At 43.0% G+C, this 20169-nt stretch overlaps 2 protein-coding genes across 2 annotated transcripts; one reads left to right on the plus strand and one right to left on the minus strand.

Annotated features, from left to right (window-relative positions):
- Positions 1-707: 707 nt before the first annotated feature.
- On the minus strand, positions 708-14633 carry DNAJC8 (DnaJ heat shock protein family (Hsp40) member C8). The gene is made up of 9 exons (XM_061597349.1): positions 14503-14633; positions 11190-11291; positions 9802-9858; positions 9261-9327; positions 8939-9033; positions 6953-7024; positions 5433-5524; positions 3398-3473; positions 708-1466 (listed from the first exon to the last, which is right to left on the minus strand). Exons 1-9 carry the CDS (start codon positions 14569-14571, stop codon positions 1344-1346), a joined length of 753 nt encoding a protein of 250 aa, XP_061453333.1. The 5' UTR covers positions 14572-14633; the 3' UTR covers positions 708-1343.
- Positions 14634-17133: 2500 nt separating this feature from the next.
- Positions 17134-19841, plus strand: ATP5IF1 (ATP synthase inhibitory factor subunit 1). Its single transcript, XM_061596546.1, has 3 exons — positions 17134-17289; positions 17440-17552; positions 19589-19841. The coding sequence occupies exons 1-3, from the start codon at positions 17197-17199 to the stop codon at positions 19728-19730; spliced, it is 348 nt and encodes a 115-aa protein (XP_061452530.1). The 5' UTR covers positions 17134-17196; the 3' UTR covers positions 19731-19841.
- Positions 19842-20169: the final 328 nt, after the last annotated feature.

Here is a 20169-nt window from a genome sequence, read left to right on the forward strand (position 1 = left end):
TAGGTGTGATGTGAAGTAAGAGGAAAGAGTTCCACTGAAAGCACCTGACTATCCAATCATGAAGACTAATATGTATGGCTGACAGCATACAAACTGGTTATTAGCAGATAATGAAAAGCCCCACTACTAACAGCCAAATAAGAAATGATTTGCATGTTAAAAAAAATATCTTGGACTGCTTTAAGAAATCACAAAATCTTGCTGAACAGTTGCACACAGGACAGCTGGACTATGGCATGTTACTGAGCAGCTGAGCTAGTTGAAGAGTTCCAGGGAAATGTCAGGCACACCCCAAATGTACTGATCTTACGTGCAGCAACTTTTTATAGATATCCTGTACCACTCTATTGTTGGTTTGAGGCCAAGTTGACACTACAGCCAACTGCCTGGAGTATGAAACTCAGAAATTGAGGTTCAGGCCACATTTGGTTGTGTTAGATCTGAAAAGCATGGTCAGGTACTCCAAGGCCATCATGCTATGCTCCTGGTTAGGGAAGCATTTTTAAAAAAGACTCTGAAACACCAGCCATTTGAGAGTTAGGCAGCAGAATCAACCTTCCACCATGTCTACAATTCTACTGCAACAGATCTAGTGCAGTGTATTGCAATAGATGAAAGGCTGTTAAGTCAGTATGAGATAAATTCAGGACAAAAGTTATGAGAACAGGCAAACCTCACATCTCAGGAGCAACTAAGAAACATCAGAAGTGTTTGGGTAAAAATTTATTTTACATACAGAACATTGCCACTAACTGAATATCCAATGCAAGACTTTTTATTTACAAAGAGGGGTCTGGAAGTCTAGAAGGCCAGTTACTCATCTGCAGTCCTGGAATGCAGGAGTTTCCAGCTGAGAGTCAGAGCCAAGGGATAAATTTTCCTCTGTGTAACTGAGTTGGGAACTTTTGTGAAGTCCAACTATGCATCTCTATTTCAGGCTCAATTCTCACTACTGCCAAGTGGAAACTGATGCAGGCAAAAACATGACAACTGGCCCAGATGACCATTTTCAGCATTTGCCTCAGCTGGACACTTTTACAAGTTAGGTTTAACGGTGATTTGAACAGCAATATCCTTGCAATACAGAACATTAACTTACGGGGGGAAGACAAGTAAATGCAACAGCAGTTACGGTAGGGTCTTTCTAAGTTAGCCAGGTGTTCTAAGTGCAGTAGGTTTGGCCCTGGACATCACGCCATGAATCTCAGGGCAAACGTGCAGAAGACAGAAAATACTCAGACCAAGGTTCAATCATACTGAAAATAAAGATCCTACAGGAAAAGCAAGAAAGGGTTCAATGTGGCAATGATATGAGTGTCCACTGGAGCCTATAAAAGCCAGGCTCATTCACGCTGCTCCATCTTCACTTTGGGGGGCCTCAAGAAGGTCCTATTTTTCTTCTCTTTCTTCCCTTTTGTATTTGCCTGGAAATTCCTCCAGCTGTCCACACGTCCATCCCGACTTTCCTGGATATGAGCAAGATGACAGAGGAACCAATCAATAAGAGCTACTGAGGCCACAGTTTTAATTTCCTGTGTGTATCCAAGTGGAAATGTTCCCCAAGAAGTCTCCAGAAGCAGGGAAAGGGCGTCAAATCACAAAAAGGGCCAGTTGGTGGAAAGGATTGTACAGTCTGCCTTAGTAACACGGGGCAGGGCTTGCACAAAGAGAACAGGAAACCCTTATATGCTAGAAACAAAGTGACACTTCCTTCCTCCTGCCCCCAAATTGCCAAGCCAATAACTAAGGTCCCTACTTAGTTTTGCAATGTGCCTCTGCTTTCTCCAAATCATTCAGTTTCCAACCATCCCGTATCATCTGTGGTTAAATACTTTCCTGAAATGACTCACACCATATTTTCACTAGGAAAATTGTTGTGTATCAAAGCTTAATAACCAAACCTCATAAGCTTCTCATTTAAGATTTTCTATGCATCTGGAATACATCAGTACTCCTAGCCTTTCTCCCAAGACACTAGCACCTGAGGATGTTAAATCCCTGGCATTCTGCTCAAATTGTCTAATATGGACTAGGGATGCCCATTGGGGTAACTGGAGAATCTTTCATAAGGAGGCAACCCAAGATCCTGTCTCATAAGCTTCTCACACAGGTTGCCAGACAGCAATCCAGCATTGACCCTCTGATATGCTAGGCTTGCACACATAAGGGCTCTAAGTTGAGCAAGTACAATTCTTGACAGTTGGAAAAGGAGGGGCCACAACTCAATTGAAAAGCACATGCTTTGAATGTGTAATGTTCAACGTTCAATCCCTGGCATAACCAGTTAAACCAGAGGTGGGGAACCTCTAGCCTGTTGGCCTAATCAGGCCCACCAGGCCTCCCCCATTTGAACTACTAGGCTGTTTATGCCAAGCCATGACCACCTGGCCCATACTTGACAGCATATATGTTATCATGCGTGGGGCAGATAAAGATGCACCTGATCAGCAGCACCTGCAAAACCCTGTGCACAGCCCTTTGCAAGCACAGATGACCAGACGATTGTCCATGCAGGCAAGAGATGGGGCACCTAACATCATGGTAACATCACATGACATGCCTAACTGTCAAACTTGGCTCAGTGGAAAGGTGAGACAGAGATAATGATCTGACCTGCTGGTTGGATCCAGTTCTCCACCTCTGAGTGGAAGCGTCTCTGATAGGTGAGCAGGACGAGACATTGTATGGAACACTTTGAAAGAATAAATAATAGTGGACTACATGGAGATGGTCTGACTATAAACTCTGGGCTCCTTTGGGAGGAAGGGCAGGATAATGATAGTAAGAAAGAAGAAGGAGTAGCACAAATTCTACTGTCCAAAGCAAAATCAGTTTACTCATAACACCCACAAACTTTGCCCCCCATAGCAGAAAGATATATAGGGAGGGATCACAGCTCAGTGAGAGAGCACATGATTTGCAGTAGAAGGCTCTAGTTTCAATCCCTGGCATCTCCAACGGAAAGGATCTCAGAAACGAAGGGATGGGGAAAGGACTGCTGGTTGAGAGTTTGGAGAGCCACAGACAGAGATAGCTGATTCACAACATCAACTGAAAAAAAGGAGGGGAGGGGCAGGGAGAGAGTCCTTCTCACAGAACTGTATGGTTTTAGGAACACCTAGAAGCATCTTCCTAGCCTTCCAGAATTGCTGGGGTATATTTGAATTTGTGGAGAACGCTGAACCTATCCAGAACAAAGCTGTGCAATTTGGTAAAAATGGCAAGGTATATATGTATGCCTACAACCCCTTCATGCAAGCCTTACAGCACAATCCCAAGCATATTTACTCATACAAGCCTGAGTGGGTTCAGTGGGACTTACTAGAAAATAACTGCGCTTTAAAATTATACTGCTGAAGTTCAGCTGGGATATCCAGAGTTGCAAAGGAACAATTACCTCAAAGTTTTTCTGCCACTCTCGCTCACGCTTGGCTTTCTCTTGAGCCTCTATTTCTTCTTCTCTTTGCCGCTTCCTAGAATGGAAGCGAAGGAGCAAAACATTAACCCTGCATTCCCTGTGGGCAACATAGTCCTGGGGAATGGGAGCAAGTATGAGATGAAAGATCAGTTCTGGCCACATAAAGGAAAAGAATGAGGCAAATGAGGTTAGCTGGATGCTTTCCTTGACAAAGGCACAGGAGACAGAACTAAGAAATTTGGAAAAGGAATTCTACCCATGCATACCAGGGGTGGGTGCTGCTGGACTATAACGCCCACTGTCCCTGGCCACTGGCCTTGCTGGCTGGGGCCGATGGGAGTTGAGAGTCCAACAACATCTGGAGGGCCACAGGTTCCTCATCCATGATGTCCATCCATATCTCCCTGCTATGACCATCCATCCATCTCCCCACACCCCTTTTTAATTTGATTATGTACCTCTGAGAAAGCAACAGCATATTACCCATACAAAGCCTTTGACAAAGGACAGGATGCAAATTTAACAAACTGATACTACATTAGGCATTTGCATACAGCAGCTTGGACGGCAGGCCTCCATTTCCCACCATTTTATAGCAAAATGGTGTGCAATACAATTACTGGTAAGCCACCAACATTGTCTTGTATGAAGCCCTCTGAAGCAACTCATTCCTGCTGTAAAACAACATTGTGGACACAAGGGTGGACATCTTAGTGTATATGACACTTGCTGCAATTAAAGATGCTCTTTGCAGAGTACTGGGGACGACAATAAAATGGGGGACTCAGATCTGCCCAGAAGAGAGACACTCGGTAAAAAAATAAAATAAAACTGGTTTCAGAGCAAATAGAGGGCAGTAAGCAGATAAACTGGATCTCTTAGTCTATATGACTGGTAAGACAAAGACTGCCATCTGGAGCCCCAATCTGGATACCGCAATGTAAGAGAGCTCATTTCTCTTGCAACCTAAGGTATCTCTTTTCTCCTTGTCTCCCCATATTATTCCTTTTTCTAGTACATTAGGCACACTGCAGCCCACCTTATCATCCTGGAAATAAGGGGAGTGTAATACTCTTTCTTCTACAACCCTCAATGTTTGTGGTGTAAAAGACAGATTTTGGACATGTAATATGTATGTTCAAATCCATGCTCAGCAATGTGGGCTGCACAAGACAGATATCTGTCCTTTGATGTAACCTTATCATTGTGGTCAACAAAGGGTCTTGTGGCACCTTAAAGATGAAGAGTTTTATTATGGCATATGCTTGTACACGCAGGCATAGAAAAAAGGAGATTTTGAGGAGTGGGGCAAATGGCTGTAAAATACAAGAGTACAAGTCTGTGACAATCCAAGCAAAGCTTAAATCTATAGTAGGTAACCACAGCCACAATTCATGTCATCAGTAATATATGATAAAGCAAATCTTCCTCAACAAAATATTCCTAGTTTTGCTATTTTTTATTTATCTTAAAAGATTTATGAGCCAATCACATTATAAAATATTATGCTTGTCACCTGTTACCACTGTTTTGAATGGTCACTGTGCTTATCTTGCATATGCTGAAGCTTTGCGTAGAATTGTCTTGCATTTCATGGCCATTTCGTCCCACTTTTTTTCAATTTCAAACACAAAGGCAGGTCTCGTGTGCGATATATATTTTATACAATCACAAAACCAACTGAGGATAACAGTCATGCATTTTATGAAGTAGGTTCTAGTCAACAAAAGCTTATTATGCTACAATAAGATGTATTAGGTTTTTTTTAAGGTGCCATAAGACTCTTGCAACAGATTTGACAGCTACCTCTCTGGGAGAATGTGTAAAGATGCTCATTGAGTTATATGCTATAAAAATGCTTAATAAAATAAAAATACCCCACTAGCAGTTCTCCTAAATTTTTAGAAAACCGTAACAACCCAAATTTCAGACACTGCCTACATGCACCAGGGTTTCAAACTACACAGGCCTTGATATGAGCCACAACAAAAACAAGAGATGCTGCTCCTTCTACCTTTCGTGCATTTCTTTTGCTTCTCTCTCTTTTCTTTTAATTTCGAGTTCTGCGAAGAGTTTCATTGTCTGCTTGTACACTGCTTGTTTGAACTGTAAAAAACACAGGTTTAGTGCCTATGACAAAGCCCAATTGCAATTTAACCTTTCATTCAACAGCCTTAACCTGAAAATCTGAAAGCTAAGAACAAAACCTCCTGCCCGCCCCCACTCCGAAACTGCAAGTGCATATACATAGAAATAACACTGCAGCACACTCTAGTTTGAACCTTCAGAGGCTGAGGCTTGAAATACTACTTCTTCTACCAACTCATCACCCCACTAGTATGTTCCACAGGAATCTCACAAATGTTTATACAAGGCATCATCCTGTAGTAAAATTATTAAGAATAAATTTATTTTTGAGTTTGGGGAGGATGATTGAGGCTGCAATCCTAACCCCACTTACCTGGGAGCAAGCCCCATTGAATTTAATAGGACTTGATTCTGAGTAGACATACTTTGTGCCCTGTAAAAGTGCGGTCAAATGCAGCAAGTCTCACCAGACAGCAGTGAAAGGAGTACCAAATAACACAAAGGAGGGGAGAGAGTGCACAGACTTCACAAATGTGTTTATTTATCTGGACAATTTACATACTACCAACTAAATGAAGTTCTCTTAAGCAGCTTACAATGTACTGAAAATGCAGTAACACAGACCAGGCCCAGTGTCAGGAGCAGGAGACAGATGTGGGAGCCCAGAAACCTGGCAGGACCCACTGCTGAGATATTACTTGCACCCCCCTTCATTTCTTACTCCCCAGTGCACTAAGTGGCTGGGTCTGGGTGGGTAGGTAGATGTATTGGTTTTTATGGAACAAGGGCAGCTAGGCCTTATTAGGCACCAGGTCTGGAACTGTTGTTATTTAAATGTCCCACAACATCCCTCATGTAGCACCACTCCAGAGCAGTGTGGGAAAATTCTGAAGACAACCCCCTGGCTGCCCAACCCTCATAAGAGTTCTGTTACTTCCCACCACCTGGTAAGTTTACTGGGGGCCTATCAATGTAACAGGAGATCCAGAGGGCAGATTTGCAAAGGGCCTTCTCAATCCTGGAACCAGCTCTGACACAGACAATAAAGACGCCAAGAGTCCCTCACAAGGCAAGGCTTCCTCACCCAGACTGCTAAGGTCTCTTGCACCTATTGGCTCCTGGTGCATGACTCAGAAAATGCTGGGGGGGGGGAGCAAAGGTGTTAACAAGCCTCCCCCTTCAAGGTTTCAGATGTTCCAATCGCCACTCTCCTGCTGAATCTCTGAACCATGGCAGCTGTCAAATGAAGTAACCCTGGCCTGGACATGACTGCCAGAACAGCCAAATGATGGCAGACAGAAGTTGCTTTGGGGGAGGTAATTACAAACTTCCCCGCCCCAGATATTCCGAGTTATGAATTGCTCCCAAATCACAAAAAAATGGGTACATCCCAAGACTGGGACACTCCAGCCCCATAAAGCAAGTATATTCTGCAAGCCAACTTACAACTTCTGGATCATCCTCTTCTATATTGATTGATTTGCCATCTTTCTTTAACTGTTTCTTTTTTTCTTTTGCCTAAAAAAAAGTATCACAGGTAAGAAGCACAGAAATCTCACAGAATCCAAGAATTTGCACTATTCCTTGGACTCGGATCACCTCTGTGGTCCATTCCAACAGCCACGGGATCAATCAACATAGGCACCATTGTCATGGGCACTGAATAAAATATTTTCCCCAATCTGTTTAACTTGTTCCTATCTGGATATCCAAATTAAAAATATTAAAATGCAAATACAAGGAGACAATCCATATGATCATTGTGAATACTGTGACAACTTCCAACACTTCAGGAAGATTTAAAAATATGTTTGTAGTGATTTTCGCTATAAGAGAGACTAAGGGAGCAATCCAACTGCCGGCTAGCCAGCAGAGGAGGAGCCATCAGAAAGCTACGCGGGATCCTCCTCCCGTTCTGGAGATGCCAGCTCCATCGGGAGCCATGTGTACGAGCCAGCTGGAAAATACCAACTCCAGCCAACAGGCTTTCCAGGGAGTAAGTGTTCCCCATAGGCCTGAATGGGATTAAAAACATTTTTTTTACACTGGCAGAGTTCAAAGGGGGATCGGGATCCAGCGGAGGGGTCTGAAAATGAGAAGGATCTTGTGTAAGTCCCCCCTGTAGCTTCTCCATCTTCAAAACGCCCAATTTTGGGTCTTCCACCAGGCCTCCATCTGCCAGGCTGGCTGTCCCTGGAGGACCCCAGAGGTGCCAAGAGGCTCCTGGTGGAGCCTCATCTCTGTCGCAGCATCCAATTCACCCCAGTCCAGTGGAAGGGTGAGTTGGACTGCTCCCTAAGACTACAATCTTATACCCATTTGTTTGGGCACAAGCCCCCCTAAACCCAACCGTTCTGAGAAGACACGTAGAAGATTATGATGTGAACAGAAGTTGGAAACCCTGTAACTTCTCCTACCTCTAGATATGTGTCATCAAGGTACAAACAAGTAGCTAGGGACGTGGGTTCAAGTTCAGTAGCCATCAGTTTCCCATTTACTTTTAACAAAGCTCATTTTCTAGCTCTGCAATACTCCGCTTTTTAAAAATCATCATCAATCAGCAATCCAGCGTTGCAGCTAACAGGATTGAGTCCTGGTACCAGATAACTTTGCTGCCTTTGGGCCAACCCAACTCATATCAATGGCTGGAGATAAAAGACAGCAGTGGGAAATTGTGACAAGAATGGAGAAATGGACAGCATTCTAATTCCCTCCCTAACCACCTCACCCTTCACATATTCAAGCATGAAACAGCACCACAGTTCAGAAGCTTTTTTTGCTTTCAGTTCAAGAGCAAGAATGTGAACAACGTGGAAGCAAAAGGCTCTGAAGGGATATAGGCTGGTCAAACTAAAGCAGTACACATGTAAAAATGTTTAAATAATTTAATTTAACCCACTTAAGCTTGTGTCCAGGATTACATATGGAAGAAATGATCATAACAACGAAATCTAATTTCCCCCCAACTTTCTCAGTTATATATTTTCCTAGGAGAGTTTTAAGAAAACAGCTTTGAAATAAGTTTACATTTTCAGATAAATTAAAAAATGAATTATCTAATAGACTTCCATAGGAACAAATGGAAAGAGTCTACAACACATCTAAGATTAGTCATCCGCACAATAACTAGCATTCACCAAATTCAAAAAGATTAAAAAAGCAACATCAACAGTTACATTTGGCATTTCTCCCTGATCCCATTTATAAAATGCAATTCTATTTATAGTTGCAGTAAATCTTTATTAAAATCATGGCTGAATAAAATATGGAAAAGCTTGGTTAAAACTTGATCTACTACGAGCAAACACTTAGGCTCTCAGCAAATATAAAATTGCATTTAGTATAGAGAACCCCCTCCCTAGGCATCAGGCTCAGCAGCGCAATCCCCTCCCTCAAATCACAGGCTGACTGTCACACACCCATTGTACTTACAATGTGCTCTACATATTCCTTTCCAGCCTGTATCACGTCCAAGGCCCTCTTCTTTTGTTCCTGGTCCAGCAACAACTTGTATGCTTTGTCGACAGCTGACAAACCAAACATTTCTATCAGCACACTTATATAACTTAAATAATCTACACTGCTTATGTGATTAGTGCTTGAGAAACAAAGCCATGTTCACTTCTACAGATCCAACAGAGCAGCAAATACACAGCTCTCTTTCCAGCACCTCTCTAGCATCAAACCCAGCCACACCTATTTGGTGCAATGCTAGCATCTGGAGCTTTGAGCATAGGAAAAAACAGAGCGGTACCTTCAAATGCCTTCTGCGCTCTTTCAGGATCATCTTGGTTTTTGTCAGGATGCACCAATATGGATAACTGTAAAATACAATTAAAAAATTACAAATGTACTTCATCAAAAGAATGTGCTTGCCTACGGTTACCTGGTCAGCTCATGACAGAAATGGAATTTGAACTGGGGATTATCCAGTTCACAGCTCATTGTATTCACCATGACACTAGCTCAATTCTCTAACAAACAGAGCACTCTGGCCAAGCACATGTATGTGAACATGCACACTTACCTAATCATCAGTAGGACATGAAATCAAAATTAGCTAGAATTATGCCATTGACAACACACTCTGGAAAAACAAATCCCATATTCTTTTAGGAGCAGCTCTCACCCAACGTCAGACCCAGCATTGTTTCCCTGCAAACACTAGCTCTCATATGCCTGCCATATCCCTGCTGACATAGTAGCTATTGTCTTTGAGGGTCAAACACTTTTCTCTCTCCTCACATGATTTGCTCCAAGACCCTTTGTGTTACTAAAACAAGAGAGCAACATACCTGACGGAACCTTTTCTTTATCTCCTCATCTGTAACTTCAGGATCCAACTGCAACACCTGAAGAGACCAAAGTCACATAAACACAAGCAGCTTTATCCTGAGCCTTCCTGCAACTACACACGGCTTTCTTCAGCAAAACAATTACATCCCAATAGACAGTGCTATGGTAAGAAGTCACTACCAAAAACTCATGCTCTTTTCCAAAATTACATCTTTGGTTATTAAATTGGATGTAAAATGCCATGCACTTCTTTCTTGGTACAGAGATTGGGAAACTTGACAGAAGTGGCTTCCTTGACAAAGGACTGTCTCAAAAAACGTATATACAAATATCAAACTCATTCTCTAAGTGAAGATAGTTTTGTAGCCAGTATCATTCATGTATAAGAGAGAGAACGTCAGGCTCAGGAAAACCCCAAGGTTTGCAAAAGTATAAAAACTGGGGGGGGGGGGGCTAGGAGAAAAAATCCCAAAACAGCCCACTGAGAACTGACCGTGCTCAGTGGCCACTGAATGTTGACTGTGTGTGTGTGCTGTAAGTTTGTATGAAAAACCAGGGTGGAGTGGGTAACGAAATGGAATATCCTGGAAAAGAGTATGGTTGGCTGGCACTCTAAACAGGAGCACTGTACGCTGCAACATTTTGTTGTAGGTACCACTTGTAGTTCCAAATGCAAAACAGAAAAGCTGAAGAATTACTGTGGTAAGGACAAATTAGATATCAAGGCACAACTTGCTCAGGAGTGGATAAAAAAGGATTGGGGAGACTAGCCTTAGTATTCTGTTGCACTGAACGCCAAGCCTTGATAGAACACCTAAAACAAAGTAGAATATGGTTGTTTTCTTGGAAGTTTAATGTTTCATTTCCAAGAAACAACTAAGAGTCTTATTATTCATTCACATACAAGGATATATATATATATATATAGTAATTACTGGGACTGGAAACTGATGAGGCAAGTATGAAAATGCATTTTCTATCTGCTTGAAATAAAGGGTTACCTATGAACTAGGCATGTCCACCAATCACATAATAAGCAAATAACACCTCTTAATAAGGGGTCATACAGAACAAGATAGGCTCTGTACAAATGTACAAACATCATTTATCCCAGACACATTTTAAATCACAAGCAAATAACCAGGAGGTACAGTGGTAGTAGAGAGCCGGTGTGGTGTAGTGGTTAAGGTGTTGGACTACGACCTAGAAGACCAGGATTCGAATCCCCACATAGCCATGAAGCTCACTGGGTGACCTTGGGCCAGTCACTGCTTCTCAGCCTCATGAAAACCCTATTCATAGGGTCGCCATAAGTCGGAATCGACTTGAAGGTGGTACATTTACTTTACAGTGGTAGTACAACTAATGAAAATATACTTGGACTTACCTCAAATGGATTCAGGTTGAAATAGGATGATCCAGGTCTTGTAAGTCTCTCAATTTGGTTTTTTGATGTTAGAACAGAGTCCCGCTTTTCTATTTGCTTCACCTGCAAAAATTACAACTGCCATCAATAGTTAGAAATGTACATTATTAGACCACATGTTGCAGGAGCAGTTTAAGATAAAGGTGATCTTCAGAACCCAACACCAAAGCATAATCTGTAACTATGGGTTGAATGCAGACATGCACTCAGTGGAGTTCTGCTTACAATGGAGGAAGGCAGCGGGAAAACAATTTTCACCGATTCCCCCTTCTCCCTGCAACGCCATGCCTTCTGAAAAGCTGCTCTGGAGGGTCAGGGGACCTTCGGGGCAGCATGATAGGCAGCAGAGGTGGCTTCGGGGGGGGGAAGAATTGACAAAAACAGCCCCCCCTCCTCCATGGATCTCAGTACCTTCCACAAATGAAAGTAGCCCTTCCAACTGTGGAATGGCCACTATGGTTCCAGCTAATAGCCCTCCAAGGCCTATAGTGACCCATTTGCAAGACACCATGTGGATAAAATTGCTTGCATTGGTCACACAAGTTCTACCTGGTCAGTTTTCCTTTTATATTTTTCAGCTTGATCATCCTGAGGACGTGGACAAGATACTTGGAGAGGTAACACTCACACAACCCTCTTCAAACTGGATCATCATGACTTATTAAATCAGTTAAGCTATGGCTGGACAGTTGGGTCACTGAGGCTGTATATGCCTCAATAGTAGTGGTGAGGTTCTGTACACTCTTAAGGTGGCCAGGGTGAAACCACTTCTGAAAAAAATCAGCTCTCAACCCTTCCACAGAAAATGAAAGATTTGGGACATGGAACACAAAGAGCACCCCCAGACTGTGATATGAAGTACACATGCACCAGAGCTCTCTGTGAATCTACTGTGATTTTTCTATTAGATGTGTATTTCCCTTTTTAAAATCCCTCAAGGAAGGAGCTAAAAGACTGGAGATCGAGTATGTGGTTTACATGCCAGGGAGTGGTAGAGCATCTGCTGTGCATGCAAAAGGTCCCAGGTTCAATCCTTGGCACCTCCAGGTAGGGCTGGGAGAGACTCCCGTCTGAAACTGTGGAGAACTGCTGCCAGTCAGTGTAGGCAGTACTGAACTAGATGGGCTAATGGTCTGATTCAGGTTAAGATAGCTTCCTATGTTTCTCCCTACGAAGAAGGTTCCCAGCACTTCTAGATAAAAGGATCTAGAGTCAGAGGACTGGAAGAGATGCCTCCACATGAAACTTTAGAGAGCTGCTGGATTAGATGGAGTAATGGTCTGACACAGTATAAAGCAGCTGTTTATGTTTCAAACAATAATTCATATTGCTGTAAAAAATTAAAAATGTTTTGAGATGACTGAATAGTACGTAGTGCATGGCAGAACTCTCTCTGTAGTGCAACAGATATCAAAACAAAGGCGATGTAAACTGGTATGTGAATTCATAGGAGCATAGAGCTGCTTTTCAGTGTATGTATTAGCTCATCCTGCTCTTACACGGGGTTCCAAGAGGTCTCCTACCAAAGGGCTAACCAGGTCCACCACATCTGTTTGGCTTCAGTGATGGCGCAGCATCAGATACTGCCAAATGATAAACTGAGTCAAGGTAAAGGTATTTATAATGGAAGCAGATGCTCTCAGAATTCTGGATTTTGTGTCCAATACCAGTTTCTACATTTGTACAGTGCAATCGTAAGGTACACACAGTCCTGCACTAAATAAATGTCAGAATTCAAATATGTGGATCAAGGTCCGAGATGTCAAATTCCAGAAGGCACACCACTGTTGCTGCACTAGTTACTCCAGCAGAGCAGTGATGCAGATTTTCTAAAAAAATCATTAGTCACTTGTAAGCTTTGACAAGATCGATACAATAAACAGATCAGTAGAGCTTGCTCTGAAGCTGAACATGTTCAGGACTGTATTTCTCTTTTCCAACAATCTCACCTTAGTTTTATCTTCTTAGTGTAATGTAGCCCCACCACAGCAATATAGTAATTATAGTATTTTCAAAGGCCAACAGGGAGCTTTCTAGCTTCAGTGGGGCTTACTCCCAGGCAAGCAGAAATAGGCCTACAGACTTTAAGACAGCCTTGTAATTAACAAATCATGCAGAAGCCATAAGCAAGACAGGAATTCCATGTAAGTGAGCTGCTAAAAAGAGGGCAGCTTCACCCCTCTTCCACCATCCAGGTTTCTTTTCTAGTCAGGGAAGAAAAAAGACTCTTCCTCTGGAATCACAGGAGCCAACTGGCAGAGAACAGAAGAACCAATCCATCCATCCTCAACCAATCCGCTTAGTAGAAGACTTCCCCCCCCATGCCTCCTAAGGTGCTAGAAGCCTGAGTTTCCTAGCTTTCCCTCCTCCATAGCGAGCAGTCAACCACAGGCTACATCTCTGCAGTCTAGTAAATTTTGTTGGCTTATTTACAAGGCTGGTATAAATAGCTCATACAAAATAAATAACTTTAAACCATTAGGCCAGAGATGGACAGAAGTTAGGTTGGGATCTACTGGTAGATATCTGGATGATTTGAAATAGATCAGCAAACATGCATGACTCCTAATTGTTGTATCAATCATGATACGAAATTACACACACACTACTGAAAAGAAAGCAAAGCAGTGATAGTAATTAGGAATGTATTTCTGCACGAAAAAACTTTAAGTTCAGCTCTGCCCTGATACTCAAAAACAAATCCCTAGACTAAGAATTCTTAATTCCATGTGGGATATCTTTTGCACCTGACTGTCCTTAGTGGATCTCAGGGACCTAGTAAAGCAACGAAGCTGATACCACACGTCTGATATATGCCCATCCCTGCTTTAGGCAACCTATCTCTATATTTGTTGTATCCCTTTTTCTTCCCCCACTGTAAGGTTTCTGTCGCAGGGGATGGGTGGAGAGGAAATGGATCCTGTATTTCGCTAGGATGCGCAGGACAGCAACCACATACAGCCATCGCCAAAACAGCCCAGGGCTGTCAATGAGGACGGCCCCGGCCGCCACTCAGCATACTTCCCAAGGCAACATCCAAAAACAAGGCTCCTCTACTTCAAGGAGGCAGACAAAGGGAGCGACTGTGGGAAAGGCGCATCATACGATGGAGCAGAGGCTGTAGGCACCTTCCAGGACCTCAACAGGCCCAAAAGAAAACGCCCAGCCGGTGCGAGAGACACCTGCCTGCCTACCCCGTAAGGCCTAGGCAGGACAAAGCCTCAAGCGGACGGGAGCTTAAAACACAAGGGAAAGCGGTCCAGGCTCTAATTACCTCCGTGTAGAAAGTAAGAAACGCCTCTTCGGCGCCGCCGCCCGCCTCTCGCTCCGCCGGAGCCGCCATCTCTTGCACCACGTGATCCTCCGGGCGCCCCTTCCACGTGATACGAACGCATCTCTCTAGCCATCAACACGTGACCAAAAGCGTCTGCCTATTCTTGACCTACAGGGAGTTGGGAAAAGGAGGGGGGGCTCTTAAAGGGCCAGTACACTAATATGAGGACAGGTTCTTCTGCGGTTGCAGCCCCTTTCAGGGTGTGACGTTGTAAATCTCTTCTATAGCAGGTTCACTGTGGCAAACGATGGGGTTATTTAATGTATATTAAAGGAAAACAGAGTGCAGGACACGGAATAATAGGCTCAAGTTACAGAACGCCAGATTTCACCCGAACATCAGGAAAAACTTCCTAACTGTTAGAACAGTATGACAATGGAACCAATTACCTAGGGAAGTGGTGGGCTCTCCCACACTGGAGGCATTCAAGAGGCATCTGAATAGCCGTCTGCTCAATGCAGGAATCCAACGTAAAGCATACCTGACAGGTTTTATATTGGATTCCTGCACCGAGCAGGGGGTTGGACTTGATGGCCTTATAGGTCCCTTCCAACTCTACGATCCTATAATTCTATGATATGAGAAAGAGAAGATACAATCCTGAGAACACAGATGTGCCAAGAGACTGACATCACTACAAGTGCCAACTGACTGATGGATGGATGAGCTACCGGGGCTCAGTGAAGATATCAAAAGAACATCAAAACATTATTTTACTATAAAGACACCCCAGCTTCACCAGGAGATTTGACAAGTTTTCCAGCACAGCCTGCCACCTGGGAGTTCTGTGAGCGGGCCACCTGCTTCTCAAAGGCTTTTCTTCCTTGTTATGGTAACTGGCTGGCCCCCAGTTGCTTATGTATAAAAGATCAGGACTACTGGGCATATCTAATTTTGCATTTTTACTATTCCTACAATGGGTGACTCACAAGAGCACCTCTGGCTGTGTCAATTGGACATCTTTCAATAAATCTGTTAAAACCTTTTATATTGGTGTGGTCCCAACATTCCTTCTGTTCGTTCCTGTTCTCTCCTGGCTTGATTACTCAGGAGTAGTTTTGGGTTCGTTGGTAAGACCTAATTCCCCAGTACTATGTGTCAGGACATGGCTTGGGGAAAGTGCCAAGTGCCTGTTTGTTTATTTTATTATTTATTAAATTTGTTAGCTGCTTTTCTACACATATATGTGCATTCAAAACAACTTAGGTTTTTAAAAAACAGATTCTTCTGTTTTTAGAGGAATTTCTTGTTGCATACAGATGGTGCATAATTTTTTTCTTCAGAGCTAATATTTTTAATCACATGTAATTTTATGCAGACAACTGATTACAATCAAATGACTGAATAAGATTTCTTTAATTGAATGAAAGACCTAAAGAAATGCAATTAAGGAAATGCAATTCTGCTAGTATCATAATATTGTCATACAAATTATTGTATGACCACACTCAGAATACTGTGTTCAGTTTTGATTCCTGCACCTGAGAAAGGATATTGTACAGCTGGAACAGGTTTGAAAAAGGGCAACCAAAATGATCACTGGGTTTAAACAACTCCCCTAGGAGGAAAGGTTACAACTTTTTCAGCTTTTCAGCTTAGAAAAAAAGGCATGTATGGGAGGAGAACATGATAGAGATATATAAAATTGCATCTGGCATGTAGAAAGTCCTTGTCCCATGTTACTAGAACTCAGTGGGATCATCCAATGAAGCTGAATGTTGGATGATTCAGTCAGACAGAAGTACTTCTTTGTACAGCACATAGTTCAACTATGGAATTTGCTACTACAGTTGGCTACCAACAACTTTAAAATGGGATTAGGCAAATTCATGGAGGATACAGGTATCAATGACTACTAGCCATGATGGCTGTGCATTACCTCTAGTATGTGCCTTTGAATACTAGTTGCTAGTGACCACAAGTGGGGAGAGCGCTATTGCACTCATGTGCTGCTTGCGGGCTTCCCATAAGCATCTTGTTGGGCATTGTGAGAATAGAATGAAGGACTAGATGGACTTCTGGTCTTAACCAGTAGGGCTCTTATGTTCTTATGAATTGGCTTATAACCTGTGTTATATATTTCTACTCATAAGCAAGTTCCACTGAGTTAAATGCGGCTCATTCCCCAGGTAACTGTAATAGGATTGTATTATGACAGTGCAAAGTATACGGATCTAATCACAAGTAACCCCCTCCCCCTCCCCGTTAAAGATAAGTGCTCAGGATTTCATTCTGTGTAACCCTATTCAGAATTAAGCCCCATTGAGCTCAGGATTTCAGCCTGAGGGTTTCTCCTCACTACACCTCTCCTTCAGTGAACTTGTCCAGCCGACGCAACTTTCACCATCAGAACCAAGCTGGCGTTTTTCAACCTAGTACCGGAAGCTCAGCCTGCGAGTAAGTTTTGTAGTCATTCCTCCCTCTTTTTTTCCTCTCTTTGTCTCTATGGTTCTTCCTTCCCTTCGACTTCCGCATGACCTTCAGGGCGTAATGTTGATTGGCCATCTTCCTCTCGCTTCTTTGCTCCCATAGGCCCTGCTCGTTTTATTCCCTCCTTTTCTCTTTTGTCAGGCAGTAAGGCGTGTCCGGTCGGGTTCGGCCAGATTTCACACCCCTGCCAAGGGCAGACTCGGGATGGCTGCTGTGGGTTCTGTTTTGAGGTGCGGCTTTCGGGGAGCCCTGGCATTACCCAACCAACAGCGGGCCTGGAGCTCGGGCGCCGATCAGGTACGCGGGTAGTGTGGTCGGTAGCAGTGGCGTTGCCGCAATGCGGGGCGTGGAGGGCCTCGGCTGGCGCCATCGGGCGAGAAAAGTGAAGCTGGCGTCTGATATTTGCTTCCCTCCTTTTCTCTCTTTTTCTCTCCCCCCCCCCCCCAGCTGGGTGAGCTGGGCAAAGGCGCTGGGAAGGGCGGTGGTGGAGGCGGTACCATCCGTGAGGCTGGTGGCGCCTTTGGAAAACGGGAAGCAGCCGCGGAAGAGCGTTACTTCAAGTACGTCGTTCTTTGCATTTCTCTTCACACACACCCTCCGCCAATCCTGCCTGCCTAAATTTACTGGTGGAAGTGTCGGTCTTAGTTTTGGATTGTGCGACTAGCAAATTATTTGACTTTTTTTTAATGCCAGGGAAGGGGAGATGCGGTTGTAGCACCCCCCGTCTCCCATGCCAAAATAACTTGATTTGGGGTATTATGGACCCTTTTTGGGGGGAGGTGCCATTTGCTACTCTGCTTGAGGTAACAAAATGACTTTAATCTAGGCCCCATCTACACTATGCATTTAAAGCAGTATCATACTACTTTAAATAGTTATGGCTTTCCCCAAAGAACCCTGGGAGCTGCAGTTTGTGAAGGGTGCTGAGAGTTTTTAGTTTAGTTTATATATATACCACTTTTTGGCCAAAAGGCCCCCAAAGTGGTGAACAACATATTAAAACATATTACCAAAACAAAAAATTACATAAGAAATAACCAGTAAAAAATACAGTAAGAAAGTTGTTGCCTACCCTACCCCTACTCCCCTCACAGACCTGCAGTTTGCCAGAGTGGTTTAACAGTCCATCCCTCTTCCCAGGGTGGGAGGGGGGTAAGTCAATTGGCATTCCTTATAAAACACAGTGATTGAGTCTTTTATACATTTCAATCTCTGAATAGAAATGTCACAGGCTCTAACCCTTGAATTCCATGGCCTTTTGACCCCAATGTTTAATTTTTCTCTCTTTTTTTGCCTCACTTTCTCTATATTAAAAACACTTCATGCATCCAGCATTGGCTGCAAGTTACAAAAACATTTGCCACAGTAAACTAGTTTAGTATTTAGGCTATTTTTTGTTTATGCTCTTTTTGTCTAATAAGGCTAACATATATTCATTTAGATGTGGTTCATTTTTCTCATTGCCCCTGCCCGAACGTTAAGGGATGGGTTGGGACTGAAATACAATTTGGTGCAGAAAAACAGCAGATGGGGAAGATTGAGCAACTCCATTACTCTGTCTCCGTTCTCACAACTTCTCTACACAAACTTGCAAAACAAAAACATAGTTTGAAGTTCAGGGCTTTTACAATAGGCAGTTTTTTTTGTAAAGTATAGTTTGACCTGAGGCTGTAGTCCCAAGGTTTCTTTGAGGTGCGACTCAACTTGGTGGGACTTGCTTCCAAATAAATATGGAAGGAATGCTTAATCTGCTTATATCCAGCTGAGATGCTTTGTGACAGGTGCTCTGTATCTTTCTGTGGTTTTTATTAAGTGTCTAGAAGTATTGCAGGACTCATTTACAGATTTAAATAATATCCTAATTCCTTGAAATGAATAAAAAGGTTTGTGGTTCTTCAAAAGAGGTCTGTACAACTTTTGACCTACCAAGCCAAACAGCCCATCAGCCAAATCCTTGAACTCATGTCGTGCAGTCCAGGGCAAGCACAGGCCACCATAGATTGATAGTGGGCTACATTCAACTTTCTGTGTCACAAGTCATGGAGTCCAGCTTTAGAAAAATAAGAGCCAGTGTGGTATACTGCTTACACTAGAGTATCTGGCTAGGACTGGGGAGACCCAGATTCAAATCCTTGCTCAGCCATGAAGCTCACTAAGTGGTCCAAGGCTATAATTTCTTAGCCCAATGTAACTTACAGGATTGCTGTGAGTATAAAGAGGTGGTAGGGAAGAGAACCATGCATAGAGCTTTGAGAGCCTTAGAGTGAAGGCAGAATATAAAAGTAGTTATAACAATAATCAGAAATCTCAGGGATCAAACTTTGTGGCAAGCCTTATGGCTTGTTCGGAGGCCTCTGGATGAGGTGGACTATTTTTGTTATCTTTCTGTATCTGCTGACTATGGGTTAAAGTGTGAGGTGGTTAGGCTATGCTGTGATTGTACACATCTGATACCTTTGCTGAGTTTGCATGTCTACGTGGGGGATAGACTGCTGTGTGCATGTGCTGCCCTACCTTTTGTGAATTGGCTTTGGCTGAGACCAGAAGGATGAGCTGTGGCAATATGCACTAATAATTGATAACCATGCTGTTGCAGGGAGAAAGAGAGAGAACAGTTGGCAGAACTGAGAAAACATCATGAAGATGAAATACATCATCAAAAGAAAGAGATAGAGCGCCTGCAGAAGGAAATTGAACGCCATAAGTACAAGATCAAGAAGCTTAGTGAGGATGATTAAATAGTTTGTGTTACTGGTGAGAGATGTGCCTGGCATTACTTTGAAAAAAGTGTCTGCCGACATCCAAGATATCTTGCTGTTATCTCAGTGTGAAATAAATCATTCACTCTTTCTCTGATCAGTTTATTAACTACGCATATCTAATAATTATATTTCGCATTGTCTCTTAATGGTGCTTTTTTGGGGGGGGTACATTGAAAGCTCACTAGTCTCATGTTACTGGCAAGTAATTTAAGATGTAATTCAGATGTTTGCATTGCCAAACCAAAACCTCCCTACCATTTTTGTGGCCCTTTCCCTCTTAGCTATTAGGCAGATGCAATGTTCATTAGTCAGGGAGTAATGACATTACTTCCCAGCAGGAGCCCAGAGCGGCAAACAGAAACACTAAAAACACTTTAAAATCATAAAAACAGATCTTAAAATACATTAAAACAAA

The sequence above is a fragment of the Rhineura floridana genome, chromosome 15 (genome assembly GCF_030035675.1).
Source record: "Rhineura floridana isolate rRhiFlo1 chromosome 15, rRhiFlo1.hap2, whole genome shotgun sequence".
Taxonomy (NCBI): domain Eukaryota; kingdom Metazoa; phylum Chordata; class Lepidosauria; order Squamata; family Rhineuridae; genus Rhineura; species Rhineura floridana.